The 14,638-nt window shown below is 37.9% G+C and overlaps 3 protein-coding genes, 1 long non-coding RNA gene and 1 pseudogene across 5 annotated transcripts; 3 read left to right on the forward strand and 2 right to left on the reverse strand.

Moving 5' to 3' along the window:
- Positions 1 to 487: 487 nt before the first annotated feature.
- LOC105155235 (epoxide hydrolase 2) lies at positions 488 to 2,576 on the reverse strand. Its single transcript, XM_011071107.3, has 4 exons — positions 2,166 to 2,576; positions 1,363 to 1,530; positions 982 to 1,217; positions 488 to 891 (listed from the first exon to the last, which is right to left on the reverse strand). Exons 1-4 carry the CDS (start codon positions 2,451 to 2,453, stop codon positions 645 to 647), a joined length of 939 nt encoding a protein of 312 aa, XP_011069409.1. The 5' UTR covers positions 2,454 to 2,576; the 3' UTR covers positions 488 to 644.
- Positions 2,577 to 3,233: 657 nt separating this feature from the next.
- Positions 3,234 to 4,408, forward strand: LOC148784912 (uncharacterized). Its single transcript, XR_016062987.1, has 2 exons — positions 3,234 to 3,456; positions 4,091 to 4,408. It is a non-coding gene; the product is annotated as an uncharacterized LOC148784912 (long non-coding RNA).
- Positions 4,409 to 4,548: 140 nt separating this feature from the next.
- LOC105175501 (epoxide hydrolase 3-like) lies at positions 4,549 to 6,717 on the reverse strand (annotated as a pseudogene). The gene is made up of 4 exons (XR_016062986.1): positions 6,313 to 6,717; positions 5,323 to 5,490; positions 4,984 to 5,219; positions 4,549 to 4,880 (listed from the first exon to the last, which is right to left on the reverse strand). The product of XR_016062986.1 is annotated as an epoxide hydrolase 3-like (transcript).
- Positions 6,718 to 8,465: 1,748 nt separating this feature from the next.
- On the forward strand, positions 8,466 to 11,695 carry VIP5 (plus-3 domain-containing protein). Its single transcript, XM_011097954.3, has 2 exons — positions 8,466 to 8,681; positions 9,480 to 11,695. Exon 2 carries the CDS (start codon positions 9,490 to 9,492, stop codon positions 11,371 to 11,373), a length of 1,884 nt encoding a protein of 627 aa, XP_011096256.1. The 5' UTR covers positions 8,466 to 8,681; positions 9,480 to 9,489; the 3' UTR covers positions 11,374 to 11,695.
- A 136-nt stretch (positions 11,696 to 11,831) lies between these two features.
- LOC105175636 (uncharacterized protein At4g19900-like) lies at positions 11,832 to 14,463 on the forward strand. Its single transcript, XM_011098138.3, has one exon. It carries the CDS (start codon positions 12,910 to 12,912, stop codon positions 14,272 to 14,274), a length of 1,365 nt encoding a protein of 454 aa, XP_011096440.1. The 5' UTR covers positions 11,832 to 12,909; the 3' UTR covers positions 14,275 to 14,463.
- Positions 14,464 to 14,638: the final 175 nt, after the last annotated feature.

Raw genomic sequence — 14,638 nt, forward strand, 5'->3', positions numbered from 1 at the left:
TATTTTTTAAAATTCTTTGATTTTTCTATGAATTAAATGAATGATTTTTAAAAATTTTCGATCCACTCCATTCAATTTTTTTACAAATTTTTGAGTTTAAAAAAGAAAAACAAAAACTACAATACGAACAAATTTAACAATTTCATACATCCATCCAAAAATTACGTATTTCATCACACATTAGGAGGTAATTGCAATTTTTCAAATAACAAGCGGATATTCATAATTATACCAAACCTTAGAAGAGGTTGTTGTAATTTATTCTAATAAATAACTTAAATAAAAAATTTACATGATATATAGATATAGAAGTTTATATGTGTACATATATATATATTACAGTTATATAGTTGCCAAATTTTCAATATTTAATTGAAAGTATCTATCTTTACATTATCTACTGATTTTATTTTTCAAAATTTATTTGAAAATTTTAGTCATAAGGAGTTTTCTTTATCTTGATAAACTCTCAAATCTAGCTGACCACTTTAGCTGAAAGGCACGAGTTTATTTAAGTTTTCCTGCCGTTGCATGCATATTTAATCCAAGAACAGACAAAATCAAGCAGTATCGAATTTAGACAGCAACGACACAGTTTTTTATTAGTAGAAACACACAAGAACACCGAAATCCGACCGTCGAATTCAACTATGGACGTTCAGAAAGTTGAGTATGAGCTGATTCACTTGTTCAGGGAATTGCTCCTGCACAAAATGGCTGCCTTCGGGCAAGTACACCGTGTCCAACTTAGAAACGAACATCTTCGCCTGTTCGCTTCTGATGTAGTCTTCCACTCCTGGAAACTTGAAGAAATAATCCTTCTCGCCCATGATAAGCAGTGCTGGAACATCAACTTGGACATTTGTGACGTCAAACTCTTCAGACATCGACCTATGTCAGAATCGAACCAAGTGAGCCAAGAAACACGATTTAATATCATGAACATAGAACGAGGAAGTATATTAATTAATCGGGTTTTACCTATATGGAACTTTGAGAGCAGTTTGGAAACCAGACTTTTCGTAAAGAGACGCATAGGTTGAAAGATCTTCGTCAGTGAACCAAAGGGGTAAAGGAGTAGAGGGAGCAACCATATCCATTATCTCCTGGTTCTCATCTGCAATTGGTATTTCACTGTGCGAAAAGAGTATGTAGATGTTGCGTACGACCGTCTTGGTATCAAAGCGGCCAAAATCAGCCTCAGCTCTTCCAGGTTTCTGGAATTGAGAAATGAAGTTGAGCTCAAAAGAGATTCACATGCAGGAAAATATTTAGCATATTTGCACAAATGAGTACAAATATATACACATCGTGTGTGCATATTTTTCTAAGAGATGAATGAAGAATATAAGCCGAATATACCTGCCATCTTGAGATATAGAAACCTTCGGGAAGAAGCTCCTGAAAGTTCATGGGAGTTGGAGGCAGAAAAGGTATGCCCAATGTAACAACTCCCTCGACTTTTTCAGGGTGGAGAAATGCAAATAAGCAAGCAACCCGGACGCCAAAATCCTTGGCGACAAGAAAAGCCTGTGCCGGCACATTGAGGAGAGACAGGCATCATAGGGAGTAAATTGGAAGATGATGAAATTACAACACATGGTTGAGATATTGGAAATACAGACAAATGGGAGGTCAAGAAAAGGGATACTTCCAAATTCTGATCTAACTATACACACATGTAAGTCCATTTGAATCTAATGAATTATGTCTTCAACACTTGCAAATTCTGATCCAAAAGCAAACATGTAAGCCAAATTCTGACGCATCGACTGTTCTTAATCCCAATTCGGACAAAGAAATCCAGTCTTTGTTTTCAAATAACAGTCAAGTAATCACCAATTAACCAAGGAAACGGTAGATAACTGTGGTCTTGCATTCAGTTAGGTTATATGCGCGAGGACAGTTGCTAGTTTTAAATGAATGAAACCCTAATTTGTACATGATTCCACTGACAAAGCAGATTGGAGCACAGCGCTACAATCACTCCTTGCTCCTTGTTAAAGTTCTGATGCTGCACATAACGACACTATAGACGATATTTTGTTCACCCTCCGCCCCAAAAACAGAGGAATTATTTATCCCAAGCTAGATCCTGAAAAAGTTGAGGCAAACAAAACACTTGATCCAACAGATTGATCAGAAGCGAAATGCTGAACGTATACCTTTGGGATAGAAAGAGCGTCAAGAAGCGCAAGGAGATCAGCCAGGAAATCCGCGTATGTGGCTTCCCCGGGTTCGGGCGGTGGATCGGATAGGCCGTAGCCTCTGTAATCGGGTGCCACAGCTCTGTACCCAGCCTTGGCGACGGCGATCATCTGGTGGCGCCAGGAGTACCATACTTCTGGAAAGCCGTGCAAGAATACCACCGCAGGCGACGAGCCACTTCCGATTTCCGCGACGTGGAGCTTAAGTCCGTTCACTTGGATGTAGTTGTGCGCTATTCCTTCCATTTTCAACGCCACAGACGCAGACCTTGAGAGAACTGAAGTGGGTTGTTGGTTGGTTGTCTAACATTAACATGTATTTACTAAGAGAGCAGGAATATCTTGTCAAGCTCGTGTTTCAATTTATTTTCTCATTGTTTTGTTATGTTTTGCGAAGATAGAAAAAAAATATATATATATATATATATATATAAATAAGTGTATGTTGTAGATAATATGTATGTTTAGATTTGATTTTAAAGATAATCTAAAATAAGTATTGTATATTTAATATTGTGTTTTGAGATATAAAAATTACTATTTATTGTCAAACTATATTTTTTATATATATTTATGTATATATGTGTGTGTATATATATGTATAATAGTTAAAAATACCCACATAAAGTGTTTCTAAATGATGGCAATATTGGATATGTTTTGATTCATTCCAAAAATAATTTAAAAATAAAAAGAAACATGGTGTAATTTTTTTTCCAATCAAACTAATTGTAGTGTAAATGTAATATTATTTATTTATTATTTTAATTATACACAAATTATATAATTAATATATTACACTTATCATGCTGTTGAATTTAAATTTTTCAGAAAACTTAATAATGTTGGTGGGGTGTAGGGGTGGACGAACGGGTCGGGTAGTTCGGGTCCCGACCTGACCCGATCGGATAGCAATAAATCGAATCGGGTATATCGAGTTTTTGAACGGGTTCGAATTAACCCGTAACCCAACTAAGAGTAGTCGGGTTCGGGTTGTAGAACCCTACCCAAAGAACCCATAAAGAAATAAGTCAGAGTCACAGTATGTGTCTTCACTCTTCAGAGTCTTCACAACGGGTTCTCAATATTTCTCCCCTTTCTTCTCCCCCACAATCTTCTTCCTCCACTGCCGCCGGCGCCAAGCCTACTCTCACTGATGCCGCCGACGACCAGAACTCCGACGACCGACCCACCAGTACCGCGACTTCTCCTTCTTCGCCGATAGAGTTCGTCGTCACTATTTTGCTAGGTAATTTTTTAATAATGGACTAATGGAGTTGTAAACTTGTAATCATGTAATGGACCTAATGGTGATGCATATTTTGTGAAATTAGATAAGATTTTTGGTTAGTTGTTGGGTTTGTTTTGCATTTTTATTTGAAGTTACATTTCTATTTTTCTATGCATGTTAAGTGTTTGTTGAAATGCCAAATTGAAGTATTTGTTGATTATACTTGAAATGCTCTAAATTGAAGTGTTCGGACTTTTGATCTCCTGTTTACTTTCTTGAGGTAAACTTTTAGCTGCCTTTCTTTAACTTTAGGTGAATTATGCTTCAATCTATTGAATGGGGATTTGTTTCGTGTAGCTGGCTGATGGTTGATTCTTCTTAAGTTTATAGAGTCTGCTTGTTTCCTTCTGAAGTTATCTAGCATATGATGCTTTCTTCAAAGTCAAAGTTTATGGAAGACATTGCTTTTTCTTGGTTCTACACTCAGTATATCTAGATAGATCCCTGTCCTTTTTGCCTTTACTTAATCTCATATTTCCTTAATCATTTTTTCTTTTGCTGATCTATAGGGTGATAATATGAACATCGGGTTATTTTAAGTGGATATCAACTCTGCTAAAGCATTGATAACCTGGCTTGGTTTGTATTGCAGGAGATGCCATCGTCTATGGTTGAGGGGAATGATCCAATTACCGGTCACATTATTTCTACTACTATTGGAGGCAAAAATGGCAAGCCTAAAAGGGTTGGTCTCAAAGACCCGAACCCGACTAAGTCGGATACCCGACCAACATTTTTCCTAAACCTGACGTGTCGGGTACCCGAACCGACACCCACCCCTAGGACTGGGGTGGCTGGTTTTTTGTGTCTCATTTGTTTAAAGCGAACCAAACTTAATAATGTAGGTGGGGTGGGGGGAAACACTGGAGAATCACGACTGGTGAATATCGTATTACTGCTCACTTCATAATCTCAACATTCTTTACACGGGATTAGGGTGACAGATGAGTCGAGCCGGCTCGAGAGCAGATAAACACCCCTAAATAATACCCTGACCCAGGCCCCCTATCATTACTCCTTACTTACCTGTAGCACCTGACGCAACCCATCAAGAAAACCACACTCCCAAATACAAGATTAATAGAAAAGCATCAGCAATCTTGAAATTTACAATTTGCGCTGCATTCCTAATAAATCAACTGCAGCTGCTGAGAAAGTTAAGCATCAGCTGATTTACTTGTTCAGGGAATTGCTCCTGCATAAAATGAGAACCTTCAGCCAACTACGCTGTCTGATAATTAGGCACATACACCTTCGCCCCTCCACTTCTTACATAGTCTTCAATGCCCGGAAATCTCAAAGAGAAGTCCTTTCCTCCCATGATAACTAATGCAGGAAGTTCAATCTTCAAGTTGTCTATGTTGAACTCTTCCCCAAGACACCTAAACAAAAATCGAATCAACTTGAGGAACAGTCAAATGAATTCAAGACAGGATACTGTATTTACTATATATGCAATTAATTAAGCTTGATTCCGCTCCTTACCTGTAAGGAACTTGCAGTGCAGTTTGGACGCCGGATTTCTCGTACAGAGAAGCATATGTTGCAAGATCTTCCTCAGTGAACCATGGGGGTAAAGGAGTAGACGGATCCACGATATCCATCACCTCTTGGTTTTCCTCAGCTGTTGGGACTTCATTCCGTGAGAAGAGAATCTAGATGTTGCGAACCACTGTCTTACAAAGAAAACGGCTGAAATCAGCTTGGGCTCTTCCGGGTTCCTGAAACGGAGGTTGTGTCGTTGTGAGAATTATCAGGTTGATCTGGACAATGTTGGTTGTATTTGATTCGTAACAGGAGAACAAAAACTGCATTTGTATGTACCTGCCACCTTGAGATGTAGGAACCTTTAGGAAGATGCTTATGAACAGTAGTACAAGTTGGAGGGACAAAAGGTACACCTAATGTAATAATTCCTGATACTCTCCCAGAATGAACAAGTGAAAATATGTGCGCAATACGGGCTCCAAAATCTTTACCAATTAGAAAAACCTACAGGTTATAATTCACATGTAAAAAAGTTAAAATCCATCATACTGTGTTTTATGTAAAAGGGAGGATTTTTTATGTGTTTTCAACAGTGGAACAAAATTAACATCACTGGGCTTCAAGTAGTGAGGAGATCAGCAATGAGATATCGAAAATATAGGCAAACGGGACATCGTAAAAGGGCAACAACCCATATATATCCTCCATTTATATACACCTGTAAGTCCATTTGAATCTAATTAATTATCACTTTAACACTTCCAACTTCTGATCTAAAAGCAAACACTATCAACGCATGGACCGATCATAATTCAAACTCGACAAAGTAATCCAGTCTCTATTTTCAAATAACTGTCAAGTAATCTCACTAATTAACCAAGGTGAAAATATGGCAATTGCAAATGAAGTAACCATCAACTCTTATCAAGTTCCAAACATCTAAAGTTATCTTTTGCCATTTTAAATGAATGAAATTAACCCCACTTTGTATATGTTTCGACTAACAAAAGCAGATTCCACAAAGCGGGATATCGACGACAATCAGTCCAACTTTCCGAAAATAGCGTGTGGTTTCTTAAACACAGCGCTACAATCACTCCTTGCTCCTTGTTAAAACTCTAATGGTACGCATAACAACAAGACATCTTATTAACTTTATAACTACTGACTACAAAATTAATGCGTAAGACGATATATTGTTCCAGTTAAAAGATTAGTTATGACGATATTTTTGCCCCAAATTGATCCCGAAGAAGTTTTGGTAAACAAAACCCTTGATCCAACACAGGGCAGAGCGTGACTAGATGCTAAATACTGAAAGTATACCTTTGGGATTGAAAGAGTGTCAAGAAGCGCAAGGAGATCAGCCAGGAAATCCGAGAACGTGGCTTTCTCGGGATCTGGCGGCGGATCGGATTGTCCATATCCTCTGTAATCGGGTGCTATTAGCTCTGTACCCAGCCTTGGCGACGGCGATCATCTGGTGGCGCCACGAGTACCATATTTCTGGAAAGCCGTGCAAGAATACCACCGCCGGCGACGAGCCACTTCCGACTTCCGCCACGTTGAGCTTAAGTCCGTTCACTTGGATGTAGTTGTGCCCTATTTCCTCCATTTTCAACGCCACAGAGCTTGAGAGGAGTGGGTTCTCTAAACAGTATTATGTACAGAAAGCGGGAAAGCTGGTGGAAACTTTGAGCCAGGTAAACGCTAATCATTAGTTTAAAGCGCTAAACCAAACCTCAGCGATTTTCCTCTTCTTCAATGGACGTTAATATGCATGGATTTGGGTCTCGGTAAACCGGGGTCGGGCCCCGGACTCTTTGGGGCGGGTTTGACCTGTTTTGATTCTATTCTAATAAAAAATATCATTAATTATTAATTTATTTTTTTGAAATTTTGAAATTTTAAATTCTAATCACTTCGGACATAATTGTATGTAAATAATGAAATTAAATGATAATAGAATGGATTTTAAGGAATGGAATAAAGAAAGAAAATAAATCATATTTGAATAATATTCTTATAATTGGTATACTCAATAAATTATAATGTAATATAATTCGTTCCTTAGTTCCTTAGCTAATTCTATTAACATAATTAATAATCAGTAATAAAATAAAATTATTTTTATGACAAAATTTTTCTTTATTATTATTTTTTTAAAAGAACTAATATTTATTCATTTTTTTTAAATGTGGAATTCAATTGTATAACAAAAGTATTTTAAAAATTAATTACATAAGGTTATAAACAATTTATAAAACATCTCATTTGTTAGATTTATAGATAATATTTTTCTACCAAAATAAAAAAAATTAATTTAAATAATCAAATGGACTGATATATTTAACCGATACATTTATCATTATTTATTCAGTACTCAAGAATTAATAAAAATAATGAAATATCAAATTGATCATTTTTTCTTACCATGCCTACATAAGTATTTTTCAATTACCCAATACAAAAATTTGTTAAATATAATATCAATTAAAACTAAATATTAAATTAATATAAGATTAAAAAAAAAAGAGAGAGAAAACTTTGATTTCCAATATGTTGGAAATAGCTAATCCCTTGTCTAAGTCAATTAGAATTCTCATGGGAATGAGTAAAGCATACCAATTAAAGATATAGGAATTGATTTGGAAATACTCATTTCATTTTCACTTGTATTCATACATACCAATCACACTATTAGGCTGTATTTGGATAGATGGATTTGAATTTGAATGAAGAACTTAAAAAATTGATTTCAAATGACGCTATTTAAAAAGGAATTTGAAAATCCATCCACATTTATTAAAACTTAGTTCATAATTAAAATGGAAGAATTTTTGAAATTTTTTGAATTTAGAATTATCCAAACATGTCTAAATGATTTGTTATGAAGAATTTGAAGTCATGGATTTCAAATTTTTTAATCCAAATACAACTGAATGTATTTTTCTACATCATTGGAATAATTAAAAAATTTAAAAAACATAAAATATTATATCAACTCTACGCGATTAATTCATATATTACATTATTTGAATAATGTATTTAAATTTATCATCTCAAATAGACCGTCTAACAAAAATATTATTAATCCATTACTAGAGTACATTTAATTATTTATAAAAGTATATTTATATAAATTATATTTTTTTATTTTCGTACATATATAATTAAAAAATACTATTTATTTTAATCCACTCACAACTAAATAAATTATATATATATATATCATACATATATATATAAATGTATATAAATGAAACATGATTTTACAATGAACAGTACTTTTTGTCTCCCACTAACCAATATCAAATATCACATACTTATTTTATATTATTTTAAAAAATAAATTCAAACATACAAACTATTTATAACTCATACTTATTTATCTTTGTTTTTTTGTATTTCTATCCCCAAAAGCCACTAAAAAACAAGTTAAAAACAAACATAGCGCAGAAATTTTGCAAATTTCTCGGTTTCTTTTAGGAAAAAACAAAAATTGCTTGTCTGGTAGGAGTGAATCTGTATCCAGCAAACCTCAAAAGCGCACCAACATCGTTCCCATCGCCTCTTCATATCGGCGACTCCCAATTCTCTCCCATTTATCTTTCCTCTTTTTCTTGTGATCTTTACCGACGAGTAAATATCGGATAATACTTCTGCTGCGTGGGTTCGCCTTAACCCTCATTCAGGTTTTACGCTTATATGATTTGTTCAATTCGCTTGTTTTGATGGGTTTATTGCCATGGTTGTGTATCTGTACCCCGAACCCTTCCCCAAAAAGAGTGGTTGAAACTGAAAATTTTGCGACTGGGGTTGAATTGGTATTGATATATTTTTTTAGAGTGATTCAATTTTTACTCTAGGTATTTGCTACTGTTATGCGATAAGGTTCCAGGGCGCACTTCTGTTTCATTGACATACACACTACTTTGACGTTTATTTCTCTCTGTTGAGGCTGTAAGTTTTTCTGTGAATAGATGTACCATAAACGATGACTCAAGGTTGGATTTCCTGAAGAAATTAAAATGAGAAAAATTGGGGCTTCCTTCATTGGTGCCCTTAGATTAACTTTATTTTTAGGTACAAGTGTTGTTAGTTTGTTGAGTAAACATATATGGATTGACGTTTAATCAGTGAGTGACCGCCCATTCATTTGTATTGAAGGCGTGATGTAGGGGGTAAATTGTTTCTGGGCATTAATTTTGCTCATGAAAGTGACATGTATGTTTTTAACATGAGGTTTGCATTGCAAAACAATCTTGATAGTGGCTGAAGATGCTGGGCAATGGCGTCAAAGATGGCAATTCTTAAGTATTTCATGCAGCACTGGGGTTGGTTAATTGATTGGGAATTTTATTTGGATGGATTCTCTAATTTGCTTTTTCCTTGAAATGGTCTCTGTGTCAGAGTAATTTTGAATATCATATAGATTATTTCTTTGTACATGATCGATTTCATTGGGTTATTAAGATTTATTTCTACTGCAGCCTGCCGTCCATGGCGGACTTAGAGAAATTGCTCCTGGAGGCAGCTGGAAGAACAACTGCATCTGGGAGGAATCGCCATTCATCCCCACCATCTAGAAGAAGGCGAAAAGGTTCATATTCTGATGATGGAAGTGACTCAAAAAATGATGATTCAGATGGAGATCGTGCCTATCCAAATAGAAAGCCTTCAGGCTCACAAGTGCCTCTCAAGAAGAGGTTAGATCCCGCAGATAGAGATGATGATCGTAGTAGTCAAGAGGGTGATGAAGATGATGATTATGACCATGAGCGTGACAGTGACAATGATTCTGTTGGGAGTGATCTGTACAAGGATGAAGATGATCGAGAAAAACTCTCAAAGCTCACAGAGCTTGAGCGAGAAATGATACTAGAAGCTCGTGCAACAAAGAGAAGTGACCGAGATTTGACTGAAAAATTGAAGAAGAGGAAGGGCCAAGATAGAAAAGGAAGCCCCCCTAAAGCTCATACTCGTAACATGCGCTCGAAAGCTGAAAGGGCAGGTGCATTGGATGAATTAGTAAAACGAAGAAGAGATGCAGCTAAGGGAGGATCTGGAAGCCGATATTCACCTGTCAAGAGGAGATCTTTCACTGCTGCAACCTTGAGTAGCCCAAGCAGGAGTGAGAGTGGGTCTCACAGTGATGGAGAATCAACAGGTGATGGTGGAATGGCTGATAGTGATGACGATAAGACATCTGAGTCCAAGGTGCCAACATATGAAGACATCAGGGAAATTACCATTCGAAGGTCAAAACTAGCAAAATGGTTTATGGAGCCCTTCTTTGATGAATTGATTGTTGGTTGTTTTGTGCGAGTTGGAATTGGGAAGTCAAGGTCTGGGCCTATCTACAGGCTCTGTGTGGTGCGCAATGTTGACGCGACAGACCCTGATAAACAGTATAAGCTTGACAACAAAACCACATACAAGTACCTGAATGTTGTTTGGGGCAATGAAACCTCTGCTGCTAGGTGGCAGATGGCAATGATTTCAGATTCTCCTCCAACAAAGGAGGAGTTCGATCAGTGGGTTAGGGAGGTAGAGCGCAGTGGTGGTCACATGCCTACGAAACAGGAGGTGTTGGAAAAGAAGGAAGCCATACAAAAAACAAACTCATTTGTCTACTCCGCTGCCACTGTGAAGCAGATGTTGCAGGAGAAAAAATCAGCCACCTGGAGGCCATTAAATGTTGCAGCAGAGAAAGATCGCCTGAGGAGGGCCTTGGAAGTAGCTAAAGAGAATGAAGATGAGGCTGAGGTAGAGAGGCTCAAGGCAAGGCTGCAAGAGCTGGAGGCCTCTCGCCAGCCCCAGGAAAAAGATTCTAAGGCAGTTAAGCTGGCAGAAATGAACAGAAGGAACAGAGTTGAGAATTTCAGAAATGCATCAGAGCTGAAGCCAGTGAATACAAGTTTAAAGGCTGGTGAGGCTGGTTATGATCCCTTTTCTAGAAGATGGACTAGATCGAGGAATTACTATGTGGCAAACAGCAATGGAGGAGAAGCAGCTGGTGAGACGAATGGTGATGCAAGTGCTGCTTTGCCTGGTAGTAATGGGGGCGGTAGAGTTTCAGCCGAGGCTGGAGTGGCAGCTACTGCAGCAGCCCTGGAAGCCGCAGCTGGTGCAGGAAAGTTGGTGGATACAAGTGCTCCAGTCGATCAAGGGACTGAATCAAACATGCTACATAATTTTGAACTGCCCATCTCATTGGCCGCTCTTCAGAAGTTTGGCGGGCCTCAAGGAGCCCAAGCTGGATTTATGGCTAGGAAGCAGAGGATTGAAGCTACTCTTGGGGTGAAAGTTCCAGAGAATGATGGGAGGAGACATGCACTGACCTTGACTGTCAGTGACTATAAGAGACGAAGGGGCCTGCTCTGAGTCTGCCTGTTGATCTTGTTGTGTCTCATGCTACAAATTTTTCCCATGTGCAGAGCGTGCACCTTATGCTTCCTAAAGATGCTAGGAGTGGGTAATGAGTGATTTATAGTAACCTTAGCTTGTATTTTCCTGCCTGCCTTTTTTCTTGCTTATGGCTCGGTCTATGGACTCAACTGGATAGGCCTATATACTGCTTAGTTAACTCTTGCATTCTGTTTTTCATGTTTTGCTATGTGCATTCTTATGTTATCAGAACCACAGGATATATAATTTTGGGTGGACAATGGACATGATAATGCGAAGAAACTTGGTTATGTTGAAATGAGATGCCTGAAACTTATGAATTAGTTACTCAAGTAACCAGTTTCAATTGGCATGCTCGACTCCCTTGACCTTTCATTCTCTGTTAGATGTGAAATACCATTAGTCCTCTCCGGTTTATCTTACTGGCTCGTTGCTTCCTCATTCTTTACTCTGGTTCTTAAATTAATACTTCAGGTACTGAAGCTTTCACAACAGTGATATCCCATTTATGAACTGTATGCATGATCTGTATTTCCCATGCCTGTCTGCCAGCAATTAAGGAAAAGAAAATCCTCTATTGGGCTGGCAAGAAAATGTGGCAGGGCAAGGTGGATAGTTCTTTGTTGTTAATGTTTTCACAAATTAGCATTGTACATTAAGAGAGAAACTATTTCATTAGCTAATTTATTGTGAAGGTACCAAGTGGGCACAAGAAGATCAACATAGAGACACAAAAGTGGATTATTAATTGCCGGAATTTTCTGATTTTAATTTGTAATCATGTCGTGTGATTAGTGAATGCCTTAGTACAATTAAGCAACGAGATTCCTTTTATTATTTTAAACAAAACAAAGTTAATACAGAACATGATACTATGACTTCTGTGGCAGAGAATAGTAGAAAATTGCTCTTCCAACTACCTGCGAGCTCAGGGCAAGGAGATCGTGCCTCATTGTTGCACTAAACAATTGCAAAAAAACATATTACTGCTTCTCGTTCAGGAATCTTTTTCCCCAATCAAACAACCATAATTGTGTGGATAGCCTGTCAGCATCTCAGTATCATTTCTGGCTTTCTTTAATCAACCATAATCGTCGATGGACGAGAATGATATACATTCAGATTATCCAATTATTATTAAAGTATTGTAGTGGTTAAAGACACGGTAGGAGAAGAAAACTGTGGCCAACTTTCAGTGTGTAAAATGTAAATGCCAATGAGTGATAGGCTATAATTCTCATCAGTCTCCCACTTGGAGTCCGCATTACAAATACTTATTGACCCTCTATACTATCGAATAAGCACAGTTTCCTGTCTGGAAACTCACTCTTTTGCTTCAGAGAGTCCAGAACCCCAGAAAACACACAAACATGCAGTTTTTAATGCGCCTGGAAAGAGAAAAGAGACAAAATGTACACTGTCCGCTCCTACTCTCAGTCTCTTTCATTCTTTTCTAATCTTAGACCTGAACTATGACAGCTGCTGAAGCCATTTTTCATTCCAGAAATATCTATGGAAAATATCATTAGTTTCTTGTCTCAGCTTCTTTTGCATTGTCAGAGAAGCAAGAGATCTTTCTATGCTTTGATTTCTCTTCTTTTGCTTTGTCTTTTAGCTTACAATAGTGCTGCTATATTCTGTATCCACGTCCCTTTCCCTGCAAGAATTCCGCCGGGGCCGGTGAGTTTCGTGCCGGAAAATGTCACTGGAGAGTCAAGAATGTATACTTCGGTGCAGTCTTCAAGAACACTGCCTTCTGCGGTGCTACAGTCAGTGAAAGAAGAGAGCTCGAGCGCAAAATTCAACACCCGTTTCCCCCTTCTGAGTAAGAACCAAAACCTGGTGGTTTTCACGAACAGAACCTCCATGCATCACCAGAAACGAAGGAAAAAGCACTGGCCCCATGTAAAGATTCTGGGGTCTGAAGATACGAAGCTGTTTGAAGCCAGAGTGATGAGGTTTTTCACACAGAATTCGTCGGATTCTTGGTGTAAGTTTCGGTTTTTTATGACTTGGATTTCGTCAGTGGAGTCTTTTGGTGATAGAGAGTTGTGCTCCGTGGAAAGTTTGTTTAAAGCGCATCCAAATGGCTGCTTGATCATCGTTTCCAGCTCACTGGATTCAAGAAAGGGGATGCAAATTTTCAGACCCTTTTTAGAGAAGGGGTTTAAGGTGACTGCAATCTCTCCTGACTTCAATTATTTGTTCAAGGGCACTGCTGCTCAAGGTTGGTACAACCAGTTAAAGCGTGGAAATGTGGATCCTGGAGAGGTTTCTTTAGGCCAAAACCTCTCAAATTTGCTTCGGATGGGATTGCTTTACAGGTTTGGAGGCACTTATGTAGACACCGATGTTATAGTTTTGAAGAGTTTTGTGGGGCTCAGGAATGTGATTGGAGCTCAGACTATCGATCTTGCTACAGGAAATTGGAGCAGGTTGAACAACGCTGTGATGATCTTCGATGAGGGTCATCCACTGCTTCACAAGTTCATTGAAGAATTCGCACTCACATTTGATGGAAATAAATGGGGTCATAATGGACCCTACTTGGTTTCAAGAGTAGTTTCAAGGCTGAGTTGGAAATCTGGATACAACATCACAGTGTTGCCGCCTATGGCGTTTTATCCAGTGGATTGGAGTAAAATCGGAAGCCTTTTTAAGGGACCTCAGAGTTTGAATCACTCGAAATGGTTGATTGCAAAGCTCAGGCAAATTCAGAGCCAGAGCTTTGCTCTTCATCTCTGGAACAAACAGAGCAGGCGGCTTAAGGTTGAACACGGAAGTATCATTGAAAACATAATGTTCAGTTCTCGCGTGATACCCCATCAGTCGTCCTTGCAGAATTCCGATGATAGGAAGAGGATATTAAAGGTGTGAATGTTTTTTACTTTATTTTTTTAAATGTTAAGTGATGGATCAACTCAGTCAACTAGTCATAGAAAAGTTGACAGATAATTCCCTTCTGACAACATTTTAGATCAATTCTTGTCATACTGGTTCTTGTTTTGTATGTATTTGTGGTGTATGCATCTGAATAGCAAATTGGACAGAGCAGTTGGCAAACAACTTAATGCTGGTAGTTCAGTCATGCCAAACCTCATACTACTACTTAGTTGAGACACAAATATTCCGTTCTCAGAAAGTTCCTGGTAGAGCGATCGAGAAACTAGTATTCTACGTGCTGTATTCATAGATCCATTACTTCCTGGATTTATCGTTGAGGTTATCTGAAGCTATGATT

Source organism: Sesamum indicum, linkage group LG12, assembly GCF_026168435.1.
Source record: "Sesamum indicum cultivar Baizhima isolate 11 linkage group LG12, ASM2616843v1, whole genome shotgun sequence".
Lineage (NCBI taxonomy): Eukaryota > Viridiplantae > Streptophyta > Magnoliopsida > Lamiales > Pedaliaceae > Sesamum > Sesamum indicum.